Source organism: Phyllostomus hastatus, unplaced genomic scaffold (assembly GCF_019186645.2).
Source record: "Phyllostomus hastatus isolate PE091 unplaced genomic scaffold, TTU_PhHast_1.1 phas_scaffold_78, whole genome shotgun sequence".
Taxonomy (NCBI): domain Eukaryota; kingdom Metazoa; phylum Chordata; class Mammalia; order Chiroptera; family Phyllostomidae; genus Phyllostomus; species Phyllostomus hastatus.
Window position 1 is genome coordinate 7,363,058 of NW_025334041.1, and position 27,796 is coordinate 7,390,853.

General features: G+C 53.1%; 1 protein-coding gene across 3 annotated transcripts in view; it reads right to left on the reverse strand.

The window, feature by feature from the left end:
- Window positions 1-514: 514 nt before the first annotated feature.
- The window catches only part of BMPER (BMP binding endothelial regulator), a 214,440-nt gene continuing 187,158 nt past the window's right edge, over window positions 515-27,796 (reverse strand). For all 3 annotated transcript variants that reach the window (XM_045828881.1, XM_045828880.1, XM_045828882.1), the window contains 2 exons: window positions 11,787-11,917; window positions 515-1,914 (listed from right to left, as the gene is read on the reverse strand). In XM_045828881.1, coding sequence (XP_045684837.1) covers window positions 1,733-1,914; window positions 11,787-11,917 — 313 coding nt within the window. In that variant the 3' untranslated portion in view covers window positions 515-1,732. The remainder of the gene's footprint in view (window positions 1,915-11,786; window positions 11,918-27,796) is intronic.

Consider the following 27,796-nt stretch of genomic DNA (forward strand, 5'->3'; position numbering starts at 1 on the left):
TCTTGTGTCACCAACAAGCGTGAGTGTGGTCCCAGATCCTTAATCACTACGAACAAGGTCACAAACTGCACCTGGAGCGAGTCTCCTAAATCAAAGCTCCCCTTCCACGCGTGGCACTGGAGCGATGGCCCGCGGCGTCTAGGACCCACGCGCAGTGACCACCAACGGCCACACTCCCCGGCTCCTCAGCCGGTCGCTGTGACACTGACAGCTTTATTCGGTTTATCAGCCCCCCAGACGTGTCCCAGTAAAAAATCCAAGTCCACCCTTGAGCTGTCATGAATGTAGGATGAATATTGTTAAGGACACGCAACTGTCTTAAGTGATGGCGATACGCTGGCTCTCGAAAATTTGGGATTTTGCTGCTGTCTATTAATAGCGCTCTTTACAAAGGATCGTGAGAATATAAAATCTGTCTAAACAGGGCTGGTCAAGATGGATGAACCCGAAGCCGGTAGAGCTTGTGTATAAAGCACGACACAGCACATCCTGAAACAGATAATGCCTGGTTTTAGGTCTTAAGCCCTTTATTTACTTCACTGCAGAACATTTTATTTTTAGACACTGGTGGGTTCTGTGCTGTTGACATTTTCACTCCTTCGGCTGAAAACAGGTCAGGGAAATCACATGGTGACTAGTCGTAACCTACGAGGACGTCAGAGCAAGTACACGGACCATTCTTTGTTAGGACTAATAAATCAGCTGGTCAGGGAGGGTCTTCTTTCCGTCCAATAATTACGACGTACAGACAGTCACCAAGTAGCACTGACCTGGGAATCCCCCAGGAGTAATGAAAGGCTGTCACTTCGCAAACACAACCACCACAGAATGCAGACGGCTTGCACCGGCTCATCGGATTTGCCCATCCTAAATAGCTGAGGTTCAGAGAAACCGCTATTTTCCCCCTGCGCTGTGCACGTTTTTCCAAATCTCTGCTCGTGCTCAGTGAAACCCACGTGTCCCTCAGAGAGCCCCTTTGTCCCAGGGTGTGACGTGCGAGCACGCCTGTCCACCGCACGCACGTGTGTAAGGAGGAGACACAGGGAATGCGCAAGGACGGTAAGAAGCGGCTTGATTCTTTGGTGACGCTCTGGTGGCAAGTACATTATTTCTTGGCAACTAGCCCATCGGTTTGGGAAATAATGTCACACCATGTCCCAATAGACTCTGACACCCTGCGCCTCGCTTTGCAGGCACCATTAGGGACAGTCGCCAAGCACCGGCTGCCTCTCCCAAGCATGCACCCCTTTCTTTGGAATCCTGGAGCGCCCCTAGACTAGTCTGCCCTTCTCCAGAGAGACACATTTCTCACTCCCCTGCAGACCCTGATTCAAAGCTAAAATTAACGCAGGCAGGCAATTCAGGGATTTTAGAAAACTTCCTTAAAGATGACAGCGCAGGTGATGTTTGAGCCCTCCGAGGTGTCTGCGTGCCGCCTTGTTAAATTAAACACACCTGGTTTATTTGTACACTGTATCCAACGGCTTACAGATTAGGGTTCTAGAAACAATACATGTCTTATAGCAAAAAATATACATATAATAATCCACCTATAGTTTATATAAATGATGAAATGTTTCTGAATATATCTATGTCTCTATATATGTACACATATGTACTCCGTGCGAGCGTGTTTGCAGGGTCGGCACGCAGATGCCGCAGTCCTTCATCGGCTCCTCCACCTCAGTGTCAACAACGCCAGGGTTCAAAGTCTCAAGCTGCTGAGCAAGGGTCACCGCTGAGGACAAAGGACTGGCTTGATGCACCTCCCCCGGTGAAGGACCAAGTTGGCAGGGCAGTGGCAGCCTGCCACGCACGGCTTATTGCACGGGCCGATCTCGTTCCAGTTGTCGCAGGTCTTGGCGCACCCCGGGCCACAGGTGTCGTACACGGCCCCGTGCTTGCACTGGGTGGCTGCAAGAAAGGAGGAGGCAAAGGTGAGATGTGGCGAAGTGGCCTCGCCAATTCGCCCACGGCCTGAGGCCACTCTGCGGGCTCCTGCCACTCCCTGCAGAGGCCTGGCCACCGCACAGGTTCCTTCCTGCAGTTTAACAAAGGAAGGACAAACACCCAGCGGTCCTTGAACCATTGGGAACCGAGGGAGGCACATGCACCGAGAGAAGTGACATCAAAGACCCACCTGCTGGGCCAGTGAACTTGGAAATAAAGTGAAATGAAAGCTTTTTGTGCCCAGATAAGACAAACTGCACATTAGTACAGCTACCCCAAAAGATATGTAAGGTTGTTTAGTTACTGATAATAGTGTGAAAGATTAATTCCAGAGAGTCCTTCAAGCAACTGCGCTGTGATGAATATGAACATTTGTGCAACCACGCCAGTATTTAAATACACACAGTTATACATGTAGGAGAGAACCTGTCAAGGATATTGGAAATGTGGTACACGTTTTAATCATATTTTAATTATGTGTTGAATTAATCAATTTGAGGCAAGTTAGAGCAAAAGTAAAGCCAAATATATCTGATAACAGCTCAATATCCAAAATTTATATAGAACTCATACAACTCAATAACACCAAGAAAAAAACCCTAAAAAAAAACCAACTCAAACAATCCAATTGAAAAATAGGCAAACGACCAGAATAGACACTTGTCCAAAGAGGACATACAGACAGCCAAATAAAAAAAAATGCTCAATATCATTAATTAGCAGAGAAATGCAAATTAAAACCACAATAAGATATCACCTCATACCTATCAGAATGGCTATGATCAATAAATCAACTCACAACAAGTGCTGGTGCGGATGTGGAGAAAGGGGACCCCTCCCCCTTCTCAGCTGGTTAGAGCGCCGCCCTGATACACAGAGGATGCGGGTCTGATCACCAGCTGGGCACACCCGAGATGGTTCTTGGATGCATGAGTGGGTGAAACAACAAACTGATGCCTCTCTCTCTCTCTCTCCCTCTTTCTCTCTCTAATATCAGTAACTTTTTTTTAAAATGTACCCTCAGATACTGTTGATAGGAATGCAGATTGGTGCAGCCACTGTGAAAATCATGATGGAGGCTCCTAAAGACATTTGAAAATGCAACTGTCTTATGACCCAGCAATTGCACTTCTGAGTACACACACGAAGAAACCCCAAACACTAATTTGAAGGGATCTATGGACCCCCATATTCACTGCAGCGCTATTTACAATAGCCAAGATAGGAAAGCCACACAAGTGCCCCTCAATAGATGAGCTGATATAACGCTGTGGTATATACAATGGAGTATTACTGCAAAATAAGCCAAAAATGAAATCTTTCTATTTCCAACAGCATGGCTAGAGCTAGAGGGTATTATGCTCAGTGAAATAAGTCGGGCAGAGAAAGACAAATGCCATATGATTTCACTTATATGTGGAACCTAAAGAACATAATAAATGAACAAACAAAACAGAAACAGACTCATAGACACAGAGAACAGACTGATGATTGCCAGAGGGGAGGGGGGCTGGGGACTGGGTGAGAAAGGTAAGGGAGTTAAAAACTGCAATTTGGTGGTTACGAAATAGTCACGGGGATGTAGAGTACAGCTTAGGGAATACAGTCAGTAGTACTGTGATAACTGTGTACGGTGCCCAGTGGGGACCAGAAGCACCAGGGGGGCACCACTTCATGAGGTCTGATCGTCTCACCACTATGCTGCACACCCGAAACTGAAACAAAATATACTGCATGTAAACTCTAATTGAAAATAAAATTTTAAAACAGAATAAAGCCAAATAGGGGAAAATCAGATGTGTCAAAATGTAGCTTTATTCAGTTGTTTTGGCTTTTGATAATCTTACTCTATCCCTTAGGCTACTAGGAGCCTCTCGCAGCCCAGTGAGTCCTGAACACATGTCCTTTGTCCTGACATAGTGCCACTTTCTAGTTCGGTGAATGTCACCATAATTCATCCTGTCTTGTCCTCTTTTAGACTCAGTTTCCCGCCTTCTCTCCAGCTTCTCTTCCTGCAGAAGACGGCCCTGGCCTGGGCACTCGGAGCCCCTGCGGCCCACCTCTAACCCCGTGCTTACGACGTGAAATGATAGTAACCAGTCTCCCTGTCCTCTCCCCCCAACTCAGTCGGGAAAAGTCAGCTCTGTTTCTGCATCTTCAGGAGCAGGCGGCGTTGAGCATGCCGCAGGTGCCTGGAGAACTGCTGGGCGCCTGAATTCACAGGTAAATGAACGACTTAGTGCGTGAATCAGCCTCATCCTTCCTTGAAATCTCTTGATTTACGCTTTTCTGATAATCTTTTGACTTCTCACTGATCCCTGCAAAGTCCTTTTCTTTTTCTCTCTTCTGTGAGTAGCCGAACATCCTGCACATGGTACATGCCTGGTAATCCGGAGACATCCTAGCTGAACATCGTCATACTCACACACAATAGCACATGCCACATGCTGCAACGTGTCTACCAACCAGTGGTGTTCCAAGCTGAAAATTAGGATCCACCCCCAGGCCAATTAATTTACCAATTAATTTAGATCTTTTAAAGAGTTTATTTTTTTTAGAGAGAGGGTAACAGAGGGAGAAAGAGAGGGAGAAAAACATCAATGTGAGAGAGAGACACATCAATCGGTTGCCCCTTGTATGTGCCCTGACCAGGAATCGCACCCATGACCTTTCACTTTTCGAGATGATGCCCAATCGATTGGGCCACACCAGTCAGGGCTCATTCAGAACTTTAAAGTGGAATCAAGTTACCAGTAACTAAAAAAAAAAAGCCCTCCCACAAAGGTAATGCCGATGGGTGTTTAGGACTGAGAACAGGTTCTGATAATGACCCTCACATTCCCACTTCAGTCACTGCAGAGGCTCGTGGGTTTCTAGCACATGAGAGGGCAGCAACTGTTTCCAAAGTGGAAGTGGGTGCACAGTGGGAGCTCCTGCTCTTCCCACCCTCTTCCACCTAAATCCACTGGCGCTCTGCCCGGGTCCCAGAGCACCGGTCCTCCCTTTGATGGAGTCGGGTCATCTGCACGTGCACCTTTCTTTTTTAAGATTTAATTTATTCTTAGAGAGAGGGGGAGGAAGGGAGAAAGAGAGGGAGAGAAACATGGATGTGAGAGAGAAACATCAAGTGGTTGCCTCTCCTACGTGCCCAGCGGGGGACCTGTCCCTCAACCCAGGCATGTGTCCTGAGCGGGAGTTTAACCAGCGCCCTTTGGGTTGCGGAGACAGTGCCCCCCCCCCGCCCACTGACCCTCCCGGGTCAGGGCTGCACACGCACCCTTCACTCGCCTTCCTACTGCCTGTCCTCGCTTGCACCCACCCTCGGTTTGCCGCTCCTCTGTCGGACCCCTCTCCTCCAGGGACCTGCTTTGCTATTTGTCCTCACTGCCCGTTAATCTCCTTCTCTGTTGGCTCCAACCTCTAAACTCTAGAAATATTTCCGTATCAGTGCTCGTCTGCAACCACAGATTCCCCCCAGCCTATCAGACCTACTTGCTCCTTCCTTTTACCTGAAAACTTCATAGGAGAGTTGACAGTCGTTTGATCTGATTCCTCCGCAGGTACCTGGGGTCGGAGTCCTGTCCTCCTCACCTACCACTGTGCAGACCCCGCTCCCACCCAAGTGTTCAGCGATGACCACGTCCACGGACATACGGGCCATCCCCGTTCCCCACGGTCTCTCCACAAAACAGTTGTTCTTTCTGTGCATCTTACTTCCCTTATGGCGCTGCGCTCTCCAGGGTCTTTGGCTAACACCTTGGGAACACCTTTCCTCTCGTGAGCTTCTGTGCTTATTCCCTGACAAGTTACCTGAAAGACTCTTCCCTCTGCACTGTCTTCCCTCCCCTTCTCTCTCTCTCCCTCTCCCTCTCTCTCACACACACGCACCAGTTATTCCAGCTTCATCTCCAACTTCTAGAGAGCTCTGAACTATGTTATCATCAGTTCCGATCCTCATCACCAACTCATCATTTTCTTCGTCTCGACTCAAATGGGACCTCCTTCCAGTAGCTCCCTGGACCCCCCCTTCAGGAGGCCCCCCTCCTCTGCATCCCAGAGCACCCCTCCCGTTAGTTATCTGTTTATTTGTTTTAACCCCCCAATCACAGTGCAGCTGTAGTGCTTCACCAGAGATGCTCCCAGGGGTCTCCCGAGCATCTTCTAAAAAGACATGTATCCCTAAGCCCCATTCCCTGCAGATTCTGGCTTCGGGTCTGCGGCAGGGCCCAGGTAGCCGTGGATCACTGAGCCCCAGGAACCGCTGTGATAAGCATGGCTAGTTGAAGAGAGTGAACTGGGGACACCGGAACTCTCGGGGCCAGAGCCCTGGTCTTCCACGACTGAAGTTCTGGCACAGCGGCAAGAGCGGAGGCGCAGCTCAGTCGATGCTTCTTGTGCCCGCCGCATGATAATCTAACCTGAATGACGGCGAATCCATCACCCGCTTCCTGCTGGGATTACACTTGGCCGGCCTTGAGTTCATTTTCCACTCCGATGCTTCCAGAATGTCTCAACTTGGCCCTCCGGGTACTCTGAACCCTTCAAACCTCGCAAAGACCCCCCTTGGTATGAAAACTCAGCAAAATTTCCTCTTTCCCACTGGTGTCCTCTCCTCTCCCCTCATCGGAGGCACGGCCTCTCCCACGTCACTTCCCCTCTCCGACCTCTCCGCTTTGTTCCAGCTCTGCCACTTAACGTGCTACTGCTCTCCCGGCACATCTGACTTGGGACTGCTGAATGCCGACATTCCCTGCACAGGCAGAGAACAGAATGTAGAAAATGAAGAACTGCTAGGGGGAAAAAACTTTTTCATCATATCCTTATCCTCTCCATTTTAACTCGAATAAAATCAAGAAACTTCTATTAAGTATCTGCTGTGTAGTATCTAACTTTCATCTGACGCCAGGGAGTCAAATGCGAATCACATCATTTCCGACCTCCCGTGACAGGAGCCTGGGCTGACCACCAAACGGGTGAGCAGGTTCTTCATGAACTGCAGGCTGGACCACATCAGACAGTGAGAGCAAGGGACAGGGGAAGAACGAGAGAGGTGTCCACTCCAGGCTGAGGGGCTAGGGGTCAAGGAAGACTTCAGAGAACAGATTCACTTCAGCCTGCAAAGGTGAGCAGAAATGGTCAGACGGACAGTGGCGGGCGGGGTTCCCTGGGCAGGGCGGGCAGCCAGGGCACGGGCAGGCAGGGCTGGGGGCCATGACTGGCTGCCCTGGCCCCACCGGGGAAGGGCGTCCTGGGCTCCGTGGGAGGAAGCAGGAAGTCTGAGGGGGAGAGGGGACAGAGGCAGAGAAGCAGGCAGGGGTCGTAGGCCCGGGCACGGGGGAGGCTTAGGTTTCACTGGCTGATGATATGATTGAATTTGCCTTCAACTGGCACCTTTTGGGGGGGGGTCCTAGAGAGTTAATATTGACCTGGATGTGGGTGAGCCCTTCTGTGAATCCAATTTTTTTTTTCAGAATTACAAAGGGCCACTGATCATGTTTAAGGCATAACTATGATTCAACTGGCACATCGGCCTTTTAAAAGAATTCATTTGGCTTCAGGTTTTTACAAACCAGGAAGCGATCAGAGTTGGCTTGGCTTATTCTCCAAGGGGCACACAGAAGCTGCTGTGCAACACACACACACACACACACACACACACGCACACACACGCACACACCATCACATGTTCTTTATGTGGTAGCCCAGAAAGGCACCACATGTTTTATCAGTGAGTTCAGTGAGTGTGACTCTGTCCCCTCTGGAACTCTGCTGTCTCCATGTCCCCCTACTGGCCGCAGAAGGTCACAGTTCCAGCTTTATCTCCTTAACCCTTCCGGGGGGCACCTAGCCAGCGAAGGAAAAGCTCGGGGGGGGGGGGATGCTGCAGCCCTGGGGCGAGAACCACCCGGAGTCTGTAGACGGAGCGGGGCACACTGGCTCCCAGAGCCGGGCAGACCTCTCAGGTGCCGCAACAAGACACGCGCCACTGTGACGGTCCCAGCACCGTCCCCACCCAGGAAATCGTCACTGAAACTGCAGTGACCATTCACATCGGCGAGAGGCTGGGGCAGAAAATCTGCTCAGAGGGCAAAATAGGACGCAGGAGCAAGGTCTTAACAAAGTCACGGAGTCAGAAGGTGCCCAGTAACAGCTGCCAGTGCTAAGGAACAAAGGGATAGGAACTAGAAATATCTGTATAACACATAAATATATAGTTGTATTTGAATATATTATTCCCACAATGCTCTTGCTTATCTGTTCTCATAATGAGTACGAACAGAATCTCTAAAGCAAAGTGGCTGGCTTTAATTCCCAACTTCCTCCTTTTCTGGCTCTGTGGCTTTCAGCAAATTACTGCAATATTCTTAGCCTCAATATCCTTATCAGTAAAACGTGGGTAATAGAATGTCACCAAATACATGACAATGTGGATTTAAACTGATAAAATGTAATAAAAGCACTAATGCAGTCCTCTGGGCAAGGAGGTGCTGAGAAAATGGTAACTCTTAATGGAAGTGGTCCTTAATGGACTTGCTGCACTGCACTCGGCCACCCACGGCTAGGCTGGAGTTCCGCGGGTCCTTCCCCCCACTGCTAGTGGGCGGGGACTCCGTGTTGGTGTCACGGTACTGTCAAAATCCAGGCCCCCTGGGGAAGGCCCCTGTTCAGAGTTTCAAGCCTGGCTGGTTTCTTATTTGTTCAACTTCCCAGCTTCTCACCCTGGGAAAACTCTCTTCTCTGGGAGCTAAAAACAAGGAAAGAGTCTTCTTAGAGCCTTTGGAATTGCAGATGCATCGGAGATGAATCTACTGAGAGATGCCGCACGTCTCTGCAAATGTCTCACGTCCCGGCTGTTCATCTGCAGAAGTTCTGTGTGTGTGTGTGTGTGTGTGTGTGCGCGTGCGTGTGTGCACATGTGAGAGGTCCCCTGCAAACCACACACAAATGGGGTTATACTGCACTCAGATGGCTCTGGTGTTGTAAGTGGTAAATGGAACCTTTCAGGAGCCAGATTCCCTTTCCATTAGAAAAGTCATTTCAGCTTCTGAGACTCGGCCCCTGACATCGGGAAGCTGACACGAGATGCGTCGTTTTCAAATGCAATGCGTGCGCCGAAATGGTGCTAAATATAGCTCTGGGCCGGGAAGAGTTCAGAGATGCTGTATCTAATATGATCCTCACCACGGCTAATAAAATTAGCGAAGTTCTGCTGAGCCCGACATTTCAGGGATGGAGGACTGGGAATGGAGAAGGAGTCTCCAATACGAGAATGCAAGCTGTGCTGAAGGGACCCAGCCCCCCAAAACATCGCCCTGGCCAGGCAAACCTGCACCGATGCTTTAGGGGACAGGCGAGCCGTTCAATCTCACCTGCAGGAGCCTCCGCCCCACCTTCACGTGGGCTATTGCTATCACAGCAGTGGTCCCCAGAGAGGGGGGCAGCCTCGACCGAGAGCCGCTCATGCTGCGGAGAGTGAACTCAGACACAAGGACTGGACTGGGGTTTGCAAGGAGGGGAAGTCCGAAAGGGAAGTCCGAGGGGACAAAAGGTTTCTGGTGCTTTCCAGGGACACAGACTCGTGGCCACATCCAGGGGCAGCTGGAGGGAGCTTCGCTGACCTCCGGACACCCGTCAACCCACTCCCGCAGAACCACCCGAATACGCCTTCAAAGCAACTCGGCAGTTTTGATCCTGGCTGCGGGGCAGAACCACCTGAAAGGTGTAAAAGTCACACAAGGCCAATTGGAGGAGGACGTCTGGGCACGAGGCCCAGGAACACCTTCCTGGGTTTTTGTTGTTGTTGTTTCAAGCTCCCAAAGTGACTCCAAGGCGCAGCCAAAGGGAGACCCACTGGACCACGTGAACAAGGTGTTCACACCCCAAAAAAGCTCCCAGACCTTTCTTTTGGACCCCTCCCCCATCAGACAACTAAGACAGAGGCCATATCTCTCTTAGTCATCTCGTGTCTTGGTCCTCCGCCAACAGAGACCGTCTCGGCTGGCAGCGGGCCAACGGCCTTCTCTCCCAGTAGCCGGGCTCAGGTTCTGAGCGCCGGTGTCATGTTGCAGGCCCCAGTCTCTCCCTTCCAGCGGATCTGGCCCTTTGCAGACACACGTCTGCCAGCCCGTGAAGGAAGGCACCAGCATTCAGTCCACTCAGCTCCAGGTCGAAACACCCACAGCAGCTCCTGCTGACTGAGCATCTTCTACGAGTTGGACACTCTTCCAGACATTGCCCATCCATACCACTGATGCTGGTAACGCTGCATCGTAGATATCACCGTAAAACTCCAAAATGTATCTAGACTGTCCGCTTCTCTCCCGATAGATATGGCCTCTGTCTTCATTCGAGCCACCGGCATTGGTTTTCACCACGACTACGGCAACAGCCCCTGCCTGGTTATCTGTTTTCATCACGCTCCTCCCCCCCATCTAGTCTCCACATGGTCACCTGTACACAGGGGCCACCCTTGGAAAGCAGAAAGGGGCGTGCTAGAAGCCCACGTGGGGCTTCCACTGCTCTTGGAGTAAAAGCTGCACCCCTTCCCGAGACCTGCGAGGCCCTGCGGGATCCAGCTCCTGCTTTCACCCGTCCTCCTCTGTGTGTGCCCACTGTGCTCAGCCCTCCTCTGTGTGTGCCCACTGTGCTCAGCCCTCCTCTGTGTGTGCCCACCGTGCTCAGCCCTCCTCTGTGTGTGCCCACTGTGCTCAGCCCTCCTCTGTGTGTGCCCAACACGCTCAGCCCACGCCGGCTCCCTTCCAGCTGGACAGTATGCCGTCTTCTTCCCACCCCTGGCCACCAAATACATTTCTTCTGCAGAGAATGCCCCCCGACGCCCTGCGGTCCTTCGGAGCTGGGCCGCAATGTCACCTTCGCAGAGGAGAGCCTTCCCTCTTCGCCGTGTGAGTACCGCCCAGCCCCCTCCATGTGTTTTCCGTTGCTTTGCTCAGCTTCTTTCCTTCGCCACACGGACCGTGCTTAGCAAGGTATTTACTGTGGTGTCCGGTGTATTATTTTTGTCTGGTTCTCCCAATGGACTGCCAGCACCTCAGGGACAGGGACCATGGTTATCGAAGTCACCGAAGTCCCCCCAGTGCTTAGCACGATGCCTGGTGCTGCAGCCACTCGGTAGGAAGTGTTTCTTTGGTGAACGAGGATGTCCATCTCGTAGATATCAGAGAAGCTAGTTAACTTGCCTGAGACCAAAGAGCATAACAACTACTATGGGGCATTCTGCTGGGCTTTGCATCACAATCTCGCTCTCAAAAAGCAAATCGCACTTATCCTACGGACCTTGAATGACCAATTGCCCCGAGTCTCCTTGCTCCATGCGTGACTCAGCCCACAGCTGCGACGGCCGGTGTGCTGAGCACACCCAGCTGGGAGCTTGAGGTTCGGAGGGTTTTGTAACCGTGGAAATCCTTGAACTGCTCCAGCGTGCTTGTCCCAAAGCATTTCTCTTGAGCTCTTTCTGTTCTGCCCCAAGTGGGAAGCCCCTGTGTTTGATTAAGTGGCCATCCTTGGAGGCCTGGGTCGGGAAGCTCAGGGGGTTAGAGTGTTATCCTCCTACGCTAAGGATGCGGGTTCAATCCCCAGTCGGGGCACATACATCAGCCCATGAATGCATCAATGAGTGGAACAACAAATCAATGTTTCTGTCTCTCTCCCTCCCCACCCCTCTCTCTCCTTTCTTCTTTCTCTCTAGCATCAACCAACCAAAAAAATAAAATAAAATTTCAGTTGCCATCCTTGGGCCACAGATGGGATTTCCCTGTGGCCAGGGGGGGACGGCTGCCCCGGGCACTGACTGGGACGCCCCCGCCGGCCCCTCTCACCCGCGCAGCTCTGCTGAGGCTCCCAGTGGACGCCGATGCCCTCGCGCTGGCAGGCCCGGGCATACGCCAGGAACGACTCGCAGTAACAGTTCTTGTGGACTGGACACTCGCACATGTCTGTCACGCAGGACCTACGGGAACCAACGGAAAGGAACACATGTTTAAACATATCCAGGGTCCTGCATGTGGCTCGCGGCGAGGGCTGGGTGGGCGATGGGGGGAGCTCGGCCGGCCGCCACAGGTTGCTCTCTGAGCTTGGGGACCTAAAAACGGGGTACCAGTTCTGCATGGAACCTGCGCTGCTACCTCTGGATGTGACTAGAGGTTCCCTTTCTTCTGCAGCAGTTCCGCCCGATGGAACCTTCTAGAATGACAGACACTCTATAATCTCCACTGTCCAAGGCAGTAGCCACTGTCTGTGTGTGATTAGGGAGCGCTTGGAACACATTGACTGTCACTGAAAAACCACATTTTTTACTGGATTTAATTTGCGGGGTTTTGTTTTACACAGTTTTGTTTTTATTCAATCAAAGGAAGTCAAGGGTGTACTCACCTTGTCTGTCCCCAGCTATGAAATTTCATCTCTCCTAGACTTTGATTTGAGTTCAATTACTTAGCTATAAAGAGCCATGTGCGCCTAGGGGGGGTCACGTGCAAACGCAGCCCTTAGAACACAGCGGCCATTCGGGCGATTTCGCTTTGTGGGGAAGAGCAGGCTCTGCTCCAGTGTAACCGAAATTAGCGGCCAGCAGGATAGAAGCACAAATCCCACCGCAACATCTCGAATCTTCATCTCTTAAGGGACACCACACCCCGTTTTTAAGGCTGAGGTGTGGCAACTTCCGGATGACGCCGCACTTGCAGTGCGCTGATTCGCCTCTGGTTACGAAAGGTGAGGGGGCCCGAGCCCAGGTCCCCTGAGCTGGACTTCCCACATGGAAAGGATGCCCCAGGACGTAGACAGAACAGAACTAGGTTTCAATGCAAACAAACGCATTTTGACACGTGTCACCCTCAAAGACACAATGACGACCTTCCACCGGCATGCAATTTCACAGTTTTCAAGGTGAGTCTGTCACCGGGAGGTCAACGAGACGTCGGCGGTCTCTGATCAACGAAGAGGTCGTTTTACAGATGAGGAGATGGGCCCGGAGTCCCAAGAGTAAGTGGCAAAAGAGTGAGTTAAACTACACCTCCTGACTCGAAGACTAGCGCTTGTTTTCATCACCCCCCACACGCCACCGTCCTCACCTTTGCCTCCCAGCAAGTTCACTCGTGACAATTTTGCCTTAACATTCCTGGGAGAGGTCGCCAAGATCCATCAGACTAAACTGTCCTCACCTGGTCATACCCTTTCTCAGCAAAGCCTCCTCCTTATGGAACCTAATTCAAGGTGACAAATAACACAGACGGTCTTGAAAGGGGTCAGGACAGGATCCTCCCAGGTTAAGATGCCGCCGTTTTCTCTGGGGGGGGGGGGCATGTTGGCACACCTGCCCTGGGAGCGGCCAGCCGGCTGGGTGCGGACTCTGGTGCGCCCCCTGCTCTGAACGGGAGTGGAGGGCAGAGACCGTGTGCCCACACAGTTACTACACTGTGCTGACACTGAACTTGAACTAGGAGGGACAAAGGAGGAACAGTCTGGAAGCCAAGGAGCCTCTTCCACCTTGGCCCGTGAGAGATTAGCCGACGACGACGGACACTTCGGACACGGTTACTGGGGCAGACACGTTGATCTCTCTCCTCCCTGTGGTTGTCGGGCCGCGTTTCTTAATAGCTCTCCCCACGTGCTTTGCAGCACTCCCGTGAAATCGCGTTCACGGCCAAACCCTTTCTGGCACGGGGCACAGCGCTGCGTCTACATTCGCGTGGAGCCCCCAGGCTCCCAGGAAGGGCCACGTGAAGCCGGCCCTTCAAACGGCCTCTTGGTGTCTGAGCGCGAAGCCCCCTCGCCACCACTGCCCTGCCGAGCCAGTTTCCACCCCCGACTAACCCGCGCCCGGCACTGGCGCACGCGCAGACGCCACAGCCGCGGGCGGTGCCCAGGGTCCGCGCCCGAGCCTCGTCTCTGCCTCACCCCCCACCCCCAAGGTGTCTGTCCCCCTCCCTCCTTCCTGGCCCACGGGGCGGGGGGATGTCCTTCCCTGTCCCCGAGCCCTTGAGGTGACCCGGATGGAATGGCACCTGGGGGGGGGCGTGCTGGGAAAGTGACAGCATTTGTATGGGAAAGAGCCAGTCTCTCCAGAGTAGATGCGTCCTCTGACCTGAGAACACATCTCATGGAATCCTGCGGAACTGTGCGGGCAAGTCAATGCACAGAATTTAATTTGAGTGAAAGGATGACTGGTGGATGTGTTCCTTTTTTTCCTCTTTGTTTCTACTGGTTGTCTCATGGAGCTATTTGTACAATTTAAAATAAATGGGGGACAGCTGAATCCAACTCCTCAAGGTTGCGGACAGAGAATGTTTCAGACTCACGTTTAGGAATCATTCGGTACATGCCCCCAGCCTACCCCACCCAGACCACCTGCGTGTGCCCTCAGACACAATCCCCACTCTCGCCCTTGAACACTGAGAAGACTGGAACTTATCTGATTACTTGGCACCCGTGAGGAGCAGCATTTGAGGCAAAGACGTTTGCCAAAGACCTCCCTTCACTTGAAGCATTTCTCTATTTTTGAAGGCTGGAATGATGTATTTTGTCAGAGAAGTTAAAACAACAAGATGTCTTTCTTCACTTGTCAAGTTGATGACTTTCACACAGCATTTTTCCCAGGGCCTGGGAGAGAATGTAGAGACGGACGGTCCAAACGGCGCTGGCAGAGGGTAAAATTGCTGGCACCACGGCAAGCATGTCGCTACAGGCAGCCTTGAACGGGCGTCTGTCTGTCCCACACAGCCAGGGGCACGGGGCAGGTCTCGCCACCTGGCAGACAGGGACGCTGAGGCTCGGAGCTGCTGCCACCTTGCCCAAGGTCACGTGGCCGATGACAGGTGCAGACCGCAAAACCAGGACGCTAACGCTGGGCTTTCTCATCTCCACACCCGTAACAACTCATAACACTCACAACAACGACATCAGGCCGTCTTTCTCGAGAACAACCGGGCAGTACTTACGAAGAGCCCCGAGAAGGTTCTTGTGCTGTGACTGGGAAACCCTGGCCTAAAGAAGCAGTGAAGCACACGGGGAAAGATTATACATGCGGGTCCTCCTCACAGTGCTATTTAAAATGAAAAAAAAACCACAACAAATTGTCTGCCGTGGGGGTCTAGTTCAGTACATGTAGGTGGCCTCTACTGAGACACTCCACAGACGTCACAACGATATTTTGGGAACATCTTTTAAAGTATGAAGACACACGAAGGAAGGATTCATTGGAAAAAAGCAAATCTGTGCGTTCATATCGTGTGGTCAGCCACAGAAAACAGCGAAAAGCAACTACATCTGTGTCCACAGGCTCGCCACAGACAGCTGTGAGTGGGGGGCCGCGGCCGGCGCCTCTGTTTTCTTCTGATCTGCACTTTCTGCAGCAAACACACGTCACCCTCTAACCATGTAAGTCACAGGGTAGCTGAGAACCGGTGCCGTGAAGGTTGTGGCTCCTGTTAATACTGAAGTCGAACTCGGGCACTGGAGTGAGGAAGTAAGGCACACAGACTGGGAGGAAATTAGGGTTCTCATCTGTGCGTCTCAGTGAACGTTTCTTCGGCTGCTGTCCCCACGGTCCGTGTCCCGGAGGCTGCCCGACAGAGGCTATGCGTGGCTCAGACTTCACCTCTGGGTCCACGGAGGCTGTGAACTTGACATCGGACAGATGGAAGGGGTAATGGGATAATTATGCATGCTTCTGCTGGTTACAGAGAAATGTATTAAGAGATAAAAATAAATACATCCTCCAGTGCCCTTCACATTTCAGGGAGAGGCAAAACTAGTATTATTCAAATGTTCAATTTGTGTTTTGCACACTGGCTAATTCAGTAGGAGGAGGCCCTAATCTATGGCACGGTGGAGTCGCGTTTTTATACGCTAACGGAAGATGGTCGTCCTTTCCTGCGTCCATGTGCACCAGTGCTGTGCACTTATATTCCTTTTATAAAGTAGCGGAATGGTATCACGTTTAGGCGTCACGGAGATTTGTGGCTTCAGTTTCTCTGCCTCCACCACGTTATTCTGTCACTTAGGTTCCGTGGGACGGTGACTTCCCACTCAGGAGACACAGGTGTTTGTTGCTCCAGTGGGAAACGTGGGCTGCAGTACATCGCAGCTCCTCCAGGAGGCGCCTGCCGGTAAGAGCGCCGGCCCAGGGCCACCCTTCGTGGCATCCTGTCCTTCTCAGGGGCTGCTAATTCCTGTAGCTGGACCGGGCCTGCTGACTGCCTGGCCTGCTCCTGGCACCTTCCCGACAGCAGAGAGGTGCGGGCTGGACTCACGTTCTGTGGGGTCACACACCTGCTTCTCGAGGACGTATGGAACGAGGGTGCAGAGAGCTCACGTAGGGTCCCAGAGTGCTGCGCCATGGTGGCAGCACGGCGTCACACACCAACAGCCCCCTTCACTCATTGTTGTACGCATGCGGGTCACAGTCCAAGAAGACCTTTCCGCAGAGCACCCAGCGCGGAGCTGGTGTCTGACCCAACCTGTGGTCGGTTCCCTTCCTGAAATGCAACTTATCACACTGCGTCTGCAGGGGAGCCCCAAACATCTGCTTCCCCCCATCGAGTTCCAATCACGGCTTCCTGTCAAGCTCCAAGACCGTAGCCACTATCCACACGGAGCCATGTAAATGGAATGTTGTGAATGACAGTTAAATCACATTCACATGCACTTCCCGCAGCCACACCAGCCACATTTTAGGTGTTCAATGGCCACATGTGGCTGGTGGCCACGACACCGAACAGCGATGACTGACAGCTGGTCCATCACTGCAGAAAGTTCTGTTGGACCTTGGTATTAAGAGTGTGGCCCCATCTATATTGGGAAAGCATTCCTGGGCTCCCCAGAGGGATTTTGGGGTGTAGGGAGATTAAGATCAAGCTCAGTCCTGCTTTCTTGCTGGGCACCTACAGAGAAAGATCAAATGCCTTGGCATCACGTTCAAGGTCCCTCGCAGTCCAGGTCATGCCGGTTCCTCCCCGTGCATGCTTCCGCCCAGGCCCAGGGGAGGTCTTGTTACCCTGCGGGCTTCCTTTCACCTAGCTTTGCCCACCTTGGATGTGCTTCCTCGTCTCTCCCATGGAAAGATCTATTGCCTGCCCTTTCACACTCAGTCTGAATTCCTCCACGGTGCTCCCTGACTGGCGCAAGGGAAGTCAGCCCCTTCGGATTGGTCCTGTCCACTCTAAGCCTTTATTCTTTTTTCAAAGATTTTATATTTATTTTTAGAGAGGAAAGGGGGAGAGAGAGAGAGAGAGAGAGAGAGAGAGAGAGAGAGAGAGAGAGACATCAATGTGTGGTTGCTGGAGGCTGTGGCCTGCAACCCAGGCATGTGCCCTGGCTGGGAATCGAACCTGCGATGCTTTGGTTCGCAGCCCGCGCTCAATCCACTGAGCTACGCCAGCCAGGGCTAAGCCTTTATTCTTACAGACCCTCTGAGTCCTAGAGACTTCTTTCTGTGTTTGTGGGGAGGACTGTATCTTGCCCATCCAGGCAAGCACGGCTCAGTCAATGTGGGGAACCCTCAGAAGCGTGGATGAGGATGGTTTAATGACCTGTGCTCAGCGTCCCGGGTCGGGAAGTTGGGCGCTGGTGTCTGACGAGCGTGAGTCCCATCCTGGCCTGGACTCTCCGGCAGCTGCCCAGCACGGCCAGGACCCTGGGGGCTGCAGCCCAGCAACCCCTGGATGAGGCTGCTTCTACCAGAACTTTCCATGGCCATGTTTCCTCTGAACTTCTTGTGCTACTCTCCTGTATCCAAGGGGGTGTGTATTTTTTCAATGTAATGAATGGTGGGAAAGAAGCATTTGACGAGAGCACTCTGCTCTAATGACACCTTTTCGGAAAAGCACATTCAGTATCGGAAGAATCACCTGTGGAGCTCCCTGTCACTAAAAAGGCAAGCCTCCAACGCTGCTACGATCAAAACACCAAACATCTCTCGGCTTCCTAGCAACCGCATGCCGAGTGGTTTTCCCTCTGCTGTTTCTGGCACGGGGGGCCCCCAGCTGGAGAGGCGAGTGCTCACGCCCCTGCTGCCCGGACACAGACTCAGCCACCGGGAACCCTCCGCCCTGCTTCTGGGAGAACAGACGGGCGTGCCAGGGGTGACGGCAGCCAGTCCCACCCACGAGCGGAGTCAGCTGCCACCGGGAGGAGTCTTCGGCCGGACTCCGCTGTTCGCTCCGGAGGCCGGCTTTCCCGAGAGCAACAGCAGAAGCGGGGCTGGCAGGTGGCTGGAAAGCACGCTGGGGACACACGGCTTTCCCTGCCGCGTGCATCTGGGACGTTCACAGACTCGCGTGAAAGCATCTCGGACTTGTGGGCGCCTGGGCGTCGGTGGGGAAGAGGGAAGGAGGGGATGAGAGGGACAGAGTCCTGCGCCTGGGGGACACAATGGGTCTTCCTACCAGGGGGTTACAGGAAACCCACTTAGATTTCCACCCTTCAGATTCCGCCCCGACCTTCCCGACCTGAGCTGCACGGGAGTAACCAGAGGTGACAAGCTCAGGGAGAAGACACACCCATGTCACGCTGCACCCGAGAACATGACGGCACCCATAGCTCAGGGGTGGCTACCTCGGCTCTTCTCCTCCACACTCTGTGGGCACCCCCACACATTCACAAAAGACGGGGCTCTAGCATTAAAGACAGGGCCCGTAGATTCAGTAACGGGACATGTGAGGTTGCTCTACTGAGTTGTTTATGAAGCGGTGGGGGGAAGCCCACGGTGCCAGCCCGGAGGGAGTCCCTGCTGCTCAGTCCAGACCCTTCCCGGGCCAGCCGGCTTGGCTGTCCTGTGGCTGCAGGGTTGGTGAGAATACTCAGCACCGAGTGTTGGCGCACACATTGGCTCTGTGGCTGCCCAGGGTGCCGGCATGGCCCAGCAAGGCCAGGCGTCTCTGCACGAGCGTGTCCATCTCACAGAGCCAATCTGCAGAGACGGCACGCAAGGACGTGTGAGTCCCCCTCCTTCTCTGGCTGTGGACACGGAACCCGCCTGCAGCCCGGCCTCACCCAGCGCCCCGCACAGCCACACACACACCACAGGCCTTCCGCCCACTCCCAGGCGCCAAGAATGAATTCGCTGCGCGCTGTGGGTTCCGGGCACTGAGGAAGGCTCAGAGAGGAGCAGAGCCAGACCCACCCAGACAGGGAGATCGTGCAGACAGGAAAACCCAGAGTCCAGATGACCTCAGGGCTGTTGCGGACAGGGAGCTGGTGCGGCAGCCACTGAGGACTAACCCGCGCAGGCCGGCCAGGGTGCCCTGAAGGGGTCAGGGCGGGAGAGACCTGAGAGGTGGACCCCGGAGTGCAGCAGGCGCTTTGACGGACGTGAGCAGGGCAGGGATGCCGGGCCAGGTACAGACGGCCACCAGGGCAGAAAGCCCAGGTCGCCTAGCAACAGACAAAACCAAGAAAACAATGATCTCACCCCAAGGTGACCTTTCCTCCCCAAGCATATCCCTGGTCATTTGGTTAAGAACCCCTGACCTTTCAAAGCGCTGGTTATGAGGTTGGGACCTTCCCCTGACCTTTCCTCCCCTGACCTTATGCAGCTACGCACGCATGCGAGACCCCACTTACAGGAGGAGCAAAGGGCGGGGACGGAAAATAGCCCTGAAGCATCGAGCCCCCAGGACAGTGAGGTTCTGACCTGCATCAAATACACCCAGGCCTCAGCTGTGTTTCGGCTCCGGGCCCGGAAAGGCAGCAAAACCAGACAAGAGACGCCACGGCCGACATCAGGACCAGCCACACTGACCAATGACCCCTGCCCTGGTGCCAGCCAATCGGTGGAGACGGAGGCCCCGGAAGGACTCACCCAGAAAGCTGATGAATATTCTACTGGGATCCTCCCCTAGGACTTCAAGATGGGGGACCCAGCGTGGCTCTCCCTCCCGGGAGAAGGCCTGCACCTTACCCTCCCCCTCCCCTCTCCCCACAGGCCGTTCCCTTTCCCTTTCTCTTTCCCGAGCTCCAGCAGCCCTTTTTCTGCCTCTGTAACTTGTTTCCCGAGTCCGTTTCTCCTCCCGCTCACTTCTTCCACCTCTGTGACTTTCTAAACAAATTTCCTCCTCGAGTTGGAGTCTTGCCTCTGAATTCTTTCCCGCCCAGAACTCAAGCACCGAGGCTGCTGAACTGAAATCTGGTCTGACTGCACCGGCCTAACGCCTGGTGCCACTCTCGCCACCAGTGGAAGGGTCCGTGGAGTCTTGCTGGGTTAGAGAATGAGGAAGAGGAGGTTCCAGGCAAAGGCAGGAGCCCGAATAAAAGCACCGAGTTTCCAGATCACCAGATCTTAGATTTAATAATCATGTGGCCCATCCTCCAATATTTAAACACAAAACCAGAAAGTCCCCGCCAGACAGTCGCCCCTGTTCTCGATGACCCCCTTCCCCCTGCAGAGCAGCAGCACGTGAGGTCCACCGTCAGGACTTTGCTTTCTCCCGGGGATCCGAGTCCTCACCATTTCCAGCCTGAACCCTGGGTGGGGCACCCGAAGTCGCACGGAGTCAGTCCACGTGCCTGAGCAATGGGGACTCTCCGGTGTCCTTCCTGAGCTCCCTGCTCAGCCTCGCACCTGTGTGTCTTCCTGCCTGTGCGTCCCTCCCTCTGTCCCTGCTGCTCCCCCCGTGACAAGAACACAAATCCTGCTACCAAAGCAACGCGGGGAAAACCCACCCAGCCACTCGATGATTATTCACGATGAACCCCCTCTTCACATGCCCGCACTCTGTTCCTGTCGTGTCTACTCTTGCCTACCTACACACAGTTCCGACGTACGACCCAGGGACCCTCCACTTGTACCTAACTTAGGCGCTCTCTGCTAGGGACTGAAACATACTGATTGCTTTAATCCTCACGACAGCTCCCTGGAGGCGCAGGCCGTCGCCGGCGCAGCAAAAGCGAGTGCCACGCAGAAGCTCCAGAAACGGCTGTGAGCCCCCGACGCCCCTCTCCAGCGGGAGACTGGTCCCGTGCAACAACGCCGGCGTGTGAGGACAGAGGCCTCCTTCACGGGGGAGCGGTGCTGACGAACTCCCACAGATGCCCGTCGTCAAAGAAGTGCCTGGAACTTGCTGGGCGCGGAGTCCTGCTTCGAGCCGAGACCAAACCACCATATGCGTTTTTGGAACCTGAAAAGTTTTTTCTCTCTCGCTAAGGCCGTCTACCAGAGAAAATGACCTCTGCGCTCATGGCTGTCTTGTGTCTTAGCGTGGGGGTGGGGGGGGTGCTGTGTGCACCCTTTTATTCGCCCAGTGCTCAGGGGTGGTGACGTTTAACGGGCCACAGCCAGAAACTCCAACCACCAACAGGTACGCAGACTCCTCTTGGGAAAGGTGAGCTTTCTTTCTTTTCTACAGCGGGAAGCACTGGCTCCACAGTGTCGGGGGAGGGGGCGCTGGCCACGACTAACAGACATTTGCTGAGATGTCGCGCTTGGAGGAGTAACTCATTTTTCAGCTCCCACAAAGATGTTGCACCAGCCAGCCAGGCAGAGGGGAAGCGTGGTCACTAGCCCCCTCTAGTGGCCCAGAGTTAGAGCGTCAAGTAACCTGCATTCTTACTCCAGCGTTTGCTTCTTGCTCTTCACTTTTTTGGGGGGAGGCTGGCTAATAAAAGAGAACGTCCGAATGGAGGCTTGTCAGAAAAATCCATCCCTTTTCTCTTAAACATGTTGCATTTGTCACGGCCATGCCCACTGTAAAACAGCTCTAAGGCTGGCTGGCACTCTAAATCCCTGCACAATCCTAAGGGCCTCCCGGGCGCAGCCCCGGCAGGGCACCCGTCTGAGGCCCACCTGCGGGGGGCGGGCCAGGGGACAGACGGCCTCTGGGGGGAAACCTACACTCTCCCACCCTCTGTAAGATTGCCCCTCACCCACGCACCGCATCTAGCCTCCCATATTTGGGTTCTCACAGAGACTCTCAAGTGCAGACCCCTCACCTACGCAGGAGAGAACAATTCTGCTCCACGGCGGAGGCCGTAACACCACCAGGGGCCGAAGGTGCCAGCCAGATGCCAGCTTTCGGCCAGATTCCAGCCTCCCCATTCGTAAAATGACGGGGTCCCTAAAACTAGGTGACAGTCGCACTTAGAAGGGCCTTCCGGAAATGAGACGGCACTCCTTATCCGGAACATCCCAGCCCCGCTTCTCCGCGGTGAGCGGTCTCGTCACATCGCCACCCCCGACACAGACGGCGACGCACCACCTTTGATACTGTTCCCTTCCGCTCGGCACACACTAACTGAGTGTCTGCAGTGCGCAAGGCTGGGGCGGGGTCCAGGGGGAGGAGACAGGAGGAAAGGGGACCCTGCCTTTGACTTGGGACTGTGTGTGTGTGTGTGTGTGTGTGTGTGGGTGGGTGAGGGTGAGGGCAGGGCTGGACCGATTCAGGCGGCAGGCGACACGCAGCGCAGGTAAGGAGGCTCCGTGGCGCTGGAGAGGGGCCGTGCCCGCCTCTGCACACGCGGGGAGAGGAAAGCGCGCCCGCACAGGTGTCCCCAGGAAACAAGCCTCATAGGAGCCGGAGGAGGCAGCCCGGTGAGGCGAAGAGCACCATGGAGCCGCCAGACCCCGAACGCCCCAGCTGTCGCTTAGGGTCCGCGCTTTGCCGGCCCTATGCCTGTCTTCCTCACGCAGCGCACGCTCCCGTAGGATCCTAGTGAAAAGGACGTGGGAAAACAGACGGCCCCCACTGCCACCGCTGCCAATCCCCACAGAGGAGAAAGAAGACCATCTGCCCATGGGACGGAGGGCCAGAAGGCCAAGCGAGGCGGACTCGGAGGCTCCTGACTTTGTCCCGCTGCAAGTCAGCGAGAAGGCTGTTATCCCTTTCCTCGCCTTCTAGGGTGGCAGCCCCGGGGGGCTCCTTTCTTGGGGACGTCTTGCCCCAGCGGTGCCTCTCTGAAGTCCAGCAGGGTCAGGGCGGGTCTGTCTGCTGAGGGGGAGGTCCCTGGGGTGCGGAGTCACAAGTGGCCATGAGGAAAAGCCAGGAGAGTGAAGGCACCCGGCATCTGGCGGCCACACCCCAGCCCCACACGGGAGCCACCCCCAGCCGCCAGGCTTCAAAGGGGCCGGCCCGCCCCAGGCCTTTTTCCCATTAGGCAGTGGATGGCCGCCAGGGCCCGCAAACGCTCCGCTACGTGCAGGAATCAAGGGCGGCCGCCCTGAAGGGTGTGGGGCGCGGGTGCACTTTTTCAGATGCCGGTGCCTTTCATCAAGCATCTGCCCTGCCTCTTGGCTGCACGCTAAGCCAGAATTCGCACCCAATCATTGCACAAGGAGGGTTCTTGCACTCCATGCGCCGGGCAGCTTGGACGTACAGGGAAGACGCAGTGCGCTAGATCGACAAGAATTATCCTTCCACAGAGGTTCACCCCACCTTCACCCACAGGGGCTGTCCCACGGCCATCCTCAAGTCACTGAGAAGAGGTTCCTGGGGTAGACTTCCCCCAAACCCAAATCACAAGCACCCTGGGCCAGCCACCTCCTTGCTAGCCTCTGCCAGCATGCGAGTGGCCCCCTATGAACCCCAGAAAGACAGCATGCAAGGCCGGAGTCCTGCAAGCTACCAAGGAGCATACTGCCCGGCTACTACTACTCACAGCCCCAGACTACTCACAGCCAGAGAGTGGAAGAGGCAGGGATGAGACAACATTTCCCGAGGACCTACTATGTGTTAGGTGCACCACATATATGAGCACCTATACTTTTGACTGCAAAATGTCTAAGAGAAGACAGAACTAAGATCCAAAGAGGTCAAGCAGTTGTGTTTTTGGTTTTTTTATTGTTTGTTTTTTAAGCATCACACTGTTAGGAAGTGGTGAAGTTAGGTCCACACTCCCTCCCCTACACCAGGTCACCTTCTACGGTGCGTGCTGTTCCTCCTGCTGGAATGTTCTTCCACACCTTTCTCCTGGCTGAAACCTCCTCCTCCTCCCATATTCAGGCCAGTAGCTTTCTCAGGGAAGGTTCCTGAGGTCCCCACGCTGGATGAGGTTGCTATTGAACACTGTCATGGCCTTCTTGAGTGACTCCTGTCACACTAGGACACACTCCTGCAGTGGTGCCCTAGTGTGACTGACCCCTCACTCCATCCACCCCACTACGATCCAGGGCGGGGGGGGCGCTGGTTTTTGCCTACCCTCTTTCGCCCGCCCAGTGCAATGCCTGGTCAAGAGCAGATGCTTAAGCCTATTTTTCGGAATGAATCACGTCTACCTGTTCATGTAGTCAAGTCCCGATGGAGTGATTACTAAAACAACAGTGAGAAGCACATGGATAAGCAGCCCCGGAGAGTTTGAAGGCGCAAACATCATGGACTTGAGGACCTCCAGTGGCCACGGGGAATAAGAGCTGAAACCTGGCCACTGGGGTGGGCAACGAGGAAGTCAGTGGTGGCCTTAACAGGAATGGCTTCCCAGGAGGGGTGGGAAAATAAACCACCTGGACATGCACTGAAGGTGAAAACGACGTGAGTCACTGAGTGAACGGCATCTTTCAGAAGGTTGGCGGTGAAGGGAAGACAAGAAATGGGGCGACAGTGTGCAGGGAGCCAGGGGTGTGTGTGTGGTTGTGTGTGTGTGTGGTTGTGTATGTGTGTGGGTGAAGAAGACTTAAACATGTTGTGCACCAAGAATAAAGAAGTCCAAGAGAAGGCGTTGAAGCTAAAGAGATGGAGGAGGTAGGGGAGCTACCTAACTCCTGGGCAGGGGGCTCTAACTCGCGGCCTGTGGGCTGCATGCAGCCCAGGATGGCTATGAATGTGGCCTAACACAAAATCGTAAGTTTACTTAAATCCTTTTTGTGCTCATCAGCTTTTGTTAGTGCTTGTGCATTTCATGTGTGTCAACTGTTCTGTATTTCATGGTCAACTGGACCATGTCAACTCTTCTTCTTCCAGTGTGGCCCAGAGACGCCAAAAGGTTGGACACCCTTGACTAGAATAAACCTTTTTATGAAGAAAATAATTGAAGTTAGGGTCATGAAGAAAATAATTGAGGTTAGGGTCACGAATTCAAGAGAAATATCTCCCTTCTCCTCACTTACAGTTGCTAATAAATTCATATGTATACACACACACCAAAAAGGGGGGAAAAGTCCTTATACTTATATAAGACACAGAGGGGGAAGAGGTGAAAATTAAGGCTACCTTCTAGATCAGCGGTTGGATGAAGGAAGACCAAAGACCTAATGCCAAAGCCTCACAAAAAAGGGGACAGAACCGAATGAAACCTGCAAATGGGGTCGCCACGTGAGGGAGGACTCCAGACGAGGGGCGAGTTCACCGCCTCTGGAGAAGGAGAGCTCTGCTCTCTCTCAGTCTGTGACCTTGGGGACCAATGGCAGATGAACTGAAACAAAACTAAGCCACGGTTTCTGTCTGACAGAAATGCAATGCTGAAGAAGTTTGCCCTTCGCTCCTATGGAGAGAAAGATCATGTGGCGGGTTCTCTAGGCCTTAACCTGAGATCAGTGACGGAACATTTCTCCCCAAATCAAACAAGCTGAAGTTTGGAAACCACATCTTCTTGGAGTGGGGGCCATGGGGTGGGCTTTTCTAGATGCTTCCTTCCTCAATGTTTGAATTCTCCCAACTGTACAACAAACGTCTTACCAGCAACCATGGTGGCAACCCATCTCGGTTCAGGACAAGTGGGGGCCCAAAAATCCTCCCAAGAGGCTGGATGAGTCATAAACAGTCACAGAATCATAAAATCGGGAGTCTTAAAAGCCATTGGGGAACATCTACTTCCTGCAGGAATTCCTTTTATAACATCCTGGACAGATGGTCATACAACTGCATCGTGTCTGGGATGAGGGCTTGGGAGCTTTTTAGGAATCTCATTCCTGTGGTAGACAATTAAAGAAGTTTCCTTACGTATTAAAGTTAAAAATGTGCTCTGTAGCCTCCACCCATTTGTTCAGAGTCTGCCTTCTGTTCCACGGCGGAGGTGTTCTGTTCTATTCCAGGTTCCACGTGACATCCTCTCCAAGCACATTACGTTACAAAAGATAGAAATGTCCTACTTAAAAGGTAACTTTGGGGGGGAGTTCCAGAAACATTCCCATTATACCATTTTTTATTTCCTGTGCTTCTGTTTCCTTTACCACCCACCAGCTAAAGGAGGTATAAATCTTCTTTCCCTTGTACTTATTCTCTCAACAAAGCTCTACTGAGCAGGGACACTGGGCCTGCCTCCAAGTCGGGGGCAAAGATGAAAACGATGAAGTTGCACCCTGGCCAGGTGACTCAGCTGGTTAGAGCGTCGTCCCAATACGCCAAGGTTGTGAGTTCCATCCCCAGTCAGGGCACGTACAAGAATCAGCCGATGAATGTACAAAGAAGTGGGACAAAAGATCAATGTTTCCATCTCTCTCTCTCTTTCTCCCACCTTCCTCCTCTCTAAAATCAATCAACAAATTAAATAATTTTTTTTTAAAAATGGGGTTCCTACTCCAAAGTACACAATGTGCTATAGTAAACTATAATAAAAAGAGGAAAAGGACGAGTTCTGTAAACAACAACAACAACAACAGTACAGTATTACAAAGGAACTTCAAGGAGAGAGAGAGTGTGTTTGGGGCTGGAGGATAGGGACTGAGGGGAAATTAGGAAGGATTGCAAGGAGGAGGCTTCATCTGAGTTATATCTTAAAAGAAAGAGTACATTTTATGCAGGCAAAGGAGAAGAAAGGTCTTTTCGGAAAACTCATATTTTAGAAATGCTTGCATCTGAAATGCCATGGGTGGCGGTGGGGAGCCCGGGAGCATTAGGAACAGAACCAGAGATCCCGGGAATCATCTGGAAAGGCAGGCTGTGTTCATGGGACAAAAGGCCTTGTATGCTGGGCTGTGAAGCATAAACCTCATTTGGAGATCAGAGGAGTCACTGGCAGATTTGAGCGGAAAGTGATAAGATACAAAATACATGTCAGGAAAGTAAGCTGATGATAATGTGTGAGAAGGCTGAGGGTGGTGGAGGTGGAGGATTCGATGGGGAATTAAGGAGCTACTACAGATAACCCAGCTCAGGCTTCTGAGAGAAAAAAGACACAGCCAGGGACTTGTCTGGGGATGTATCCATGGAAATTCTGAGATGTAAAGCCCATGAGATAGGAGAGGCATAAGCTGTGGAGTCTGAAAAGAGATCTCACATTGAGGCAAGAGGGAAAAGTAGGGTCGAAGATGCCTCTGGAGATGTGAGACTAGGTTTAAAGTCTGTTCACAGATAAGAGAAATGCAGGAGGAGGAGCTGATAGTGGAAAGGAGGGGAAGGAGAGACAATGGGTTTATATTTAAACATGCTTGCACTCCAGTGCAATATCCAGGCAATGATGGGGCTGTGAGTGTTCAGCGACTGGCCCTTAGGAGGACTGGGGAGCAGAGAGCAACCCTGCGTCGTGGTCTCTGCCAATGTCGGCGGTGCAATTTCTCCCGCTGCAGCTACTCTCTGGCTACTCATGTGACATCACCGCTCACTGAACACGGAGTTGGAAGAGAATCTACCAGTTGCCTCCAGAAAGCCCCCGGAAGCCCCCCACCCCAGGACAGCACTGCACCCAGCTGAAATATTGAACAGACTTCGGAGGGGGAAGGCAGGAGTTGAGCCAAGCACATTCCTTACTATCCAGTCAACAAAACAGGATTTTTTGTGAGACAAAGTTAACTTCATGGTTACCGACAGACTTGGGCACCCCTACTGATGTGCTCCAAGGCCAGCCAACAGGCACAAATACGTTTTCTCATTGCCTTGCCAACGTTCGTGCAAACTCCATGAAGATACGTGCTGACAGTCACCAATGCATGTATCCCAGTTTTATTTTGCATAATGGCTTAGGAAGATTC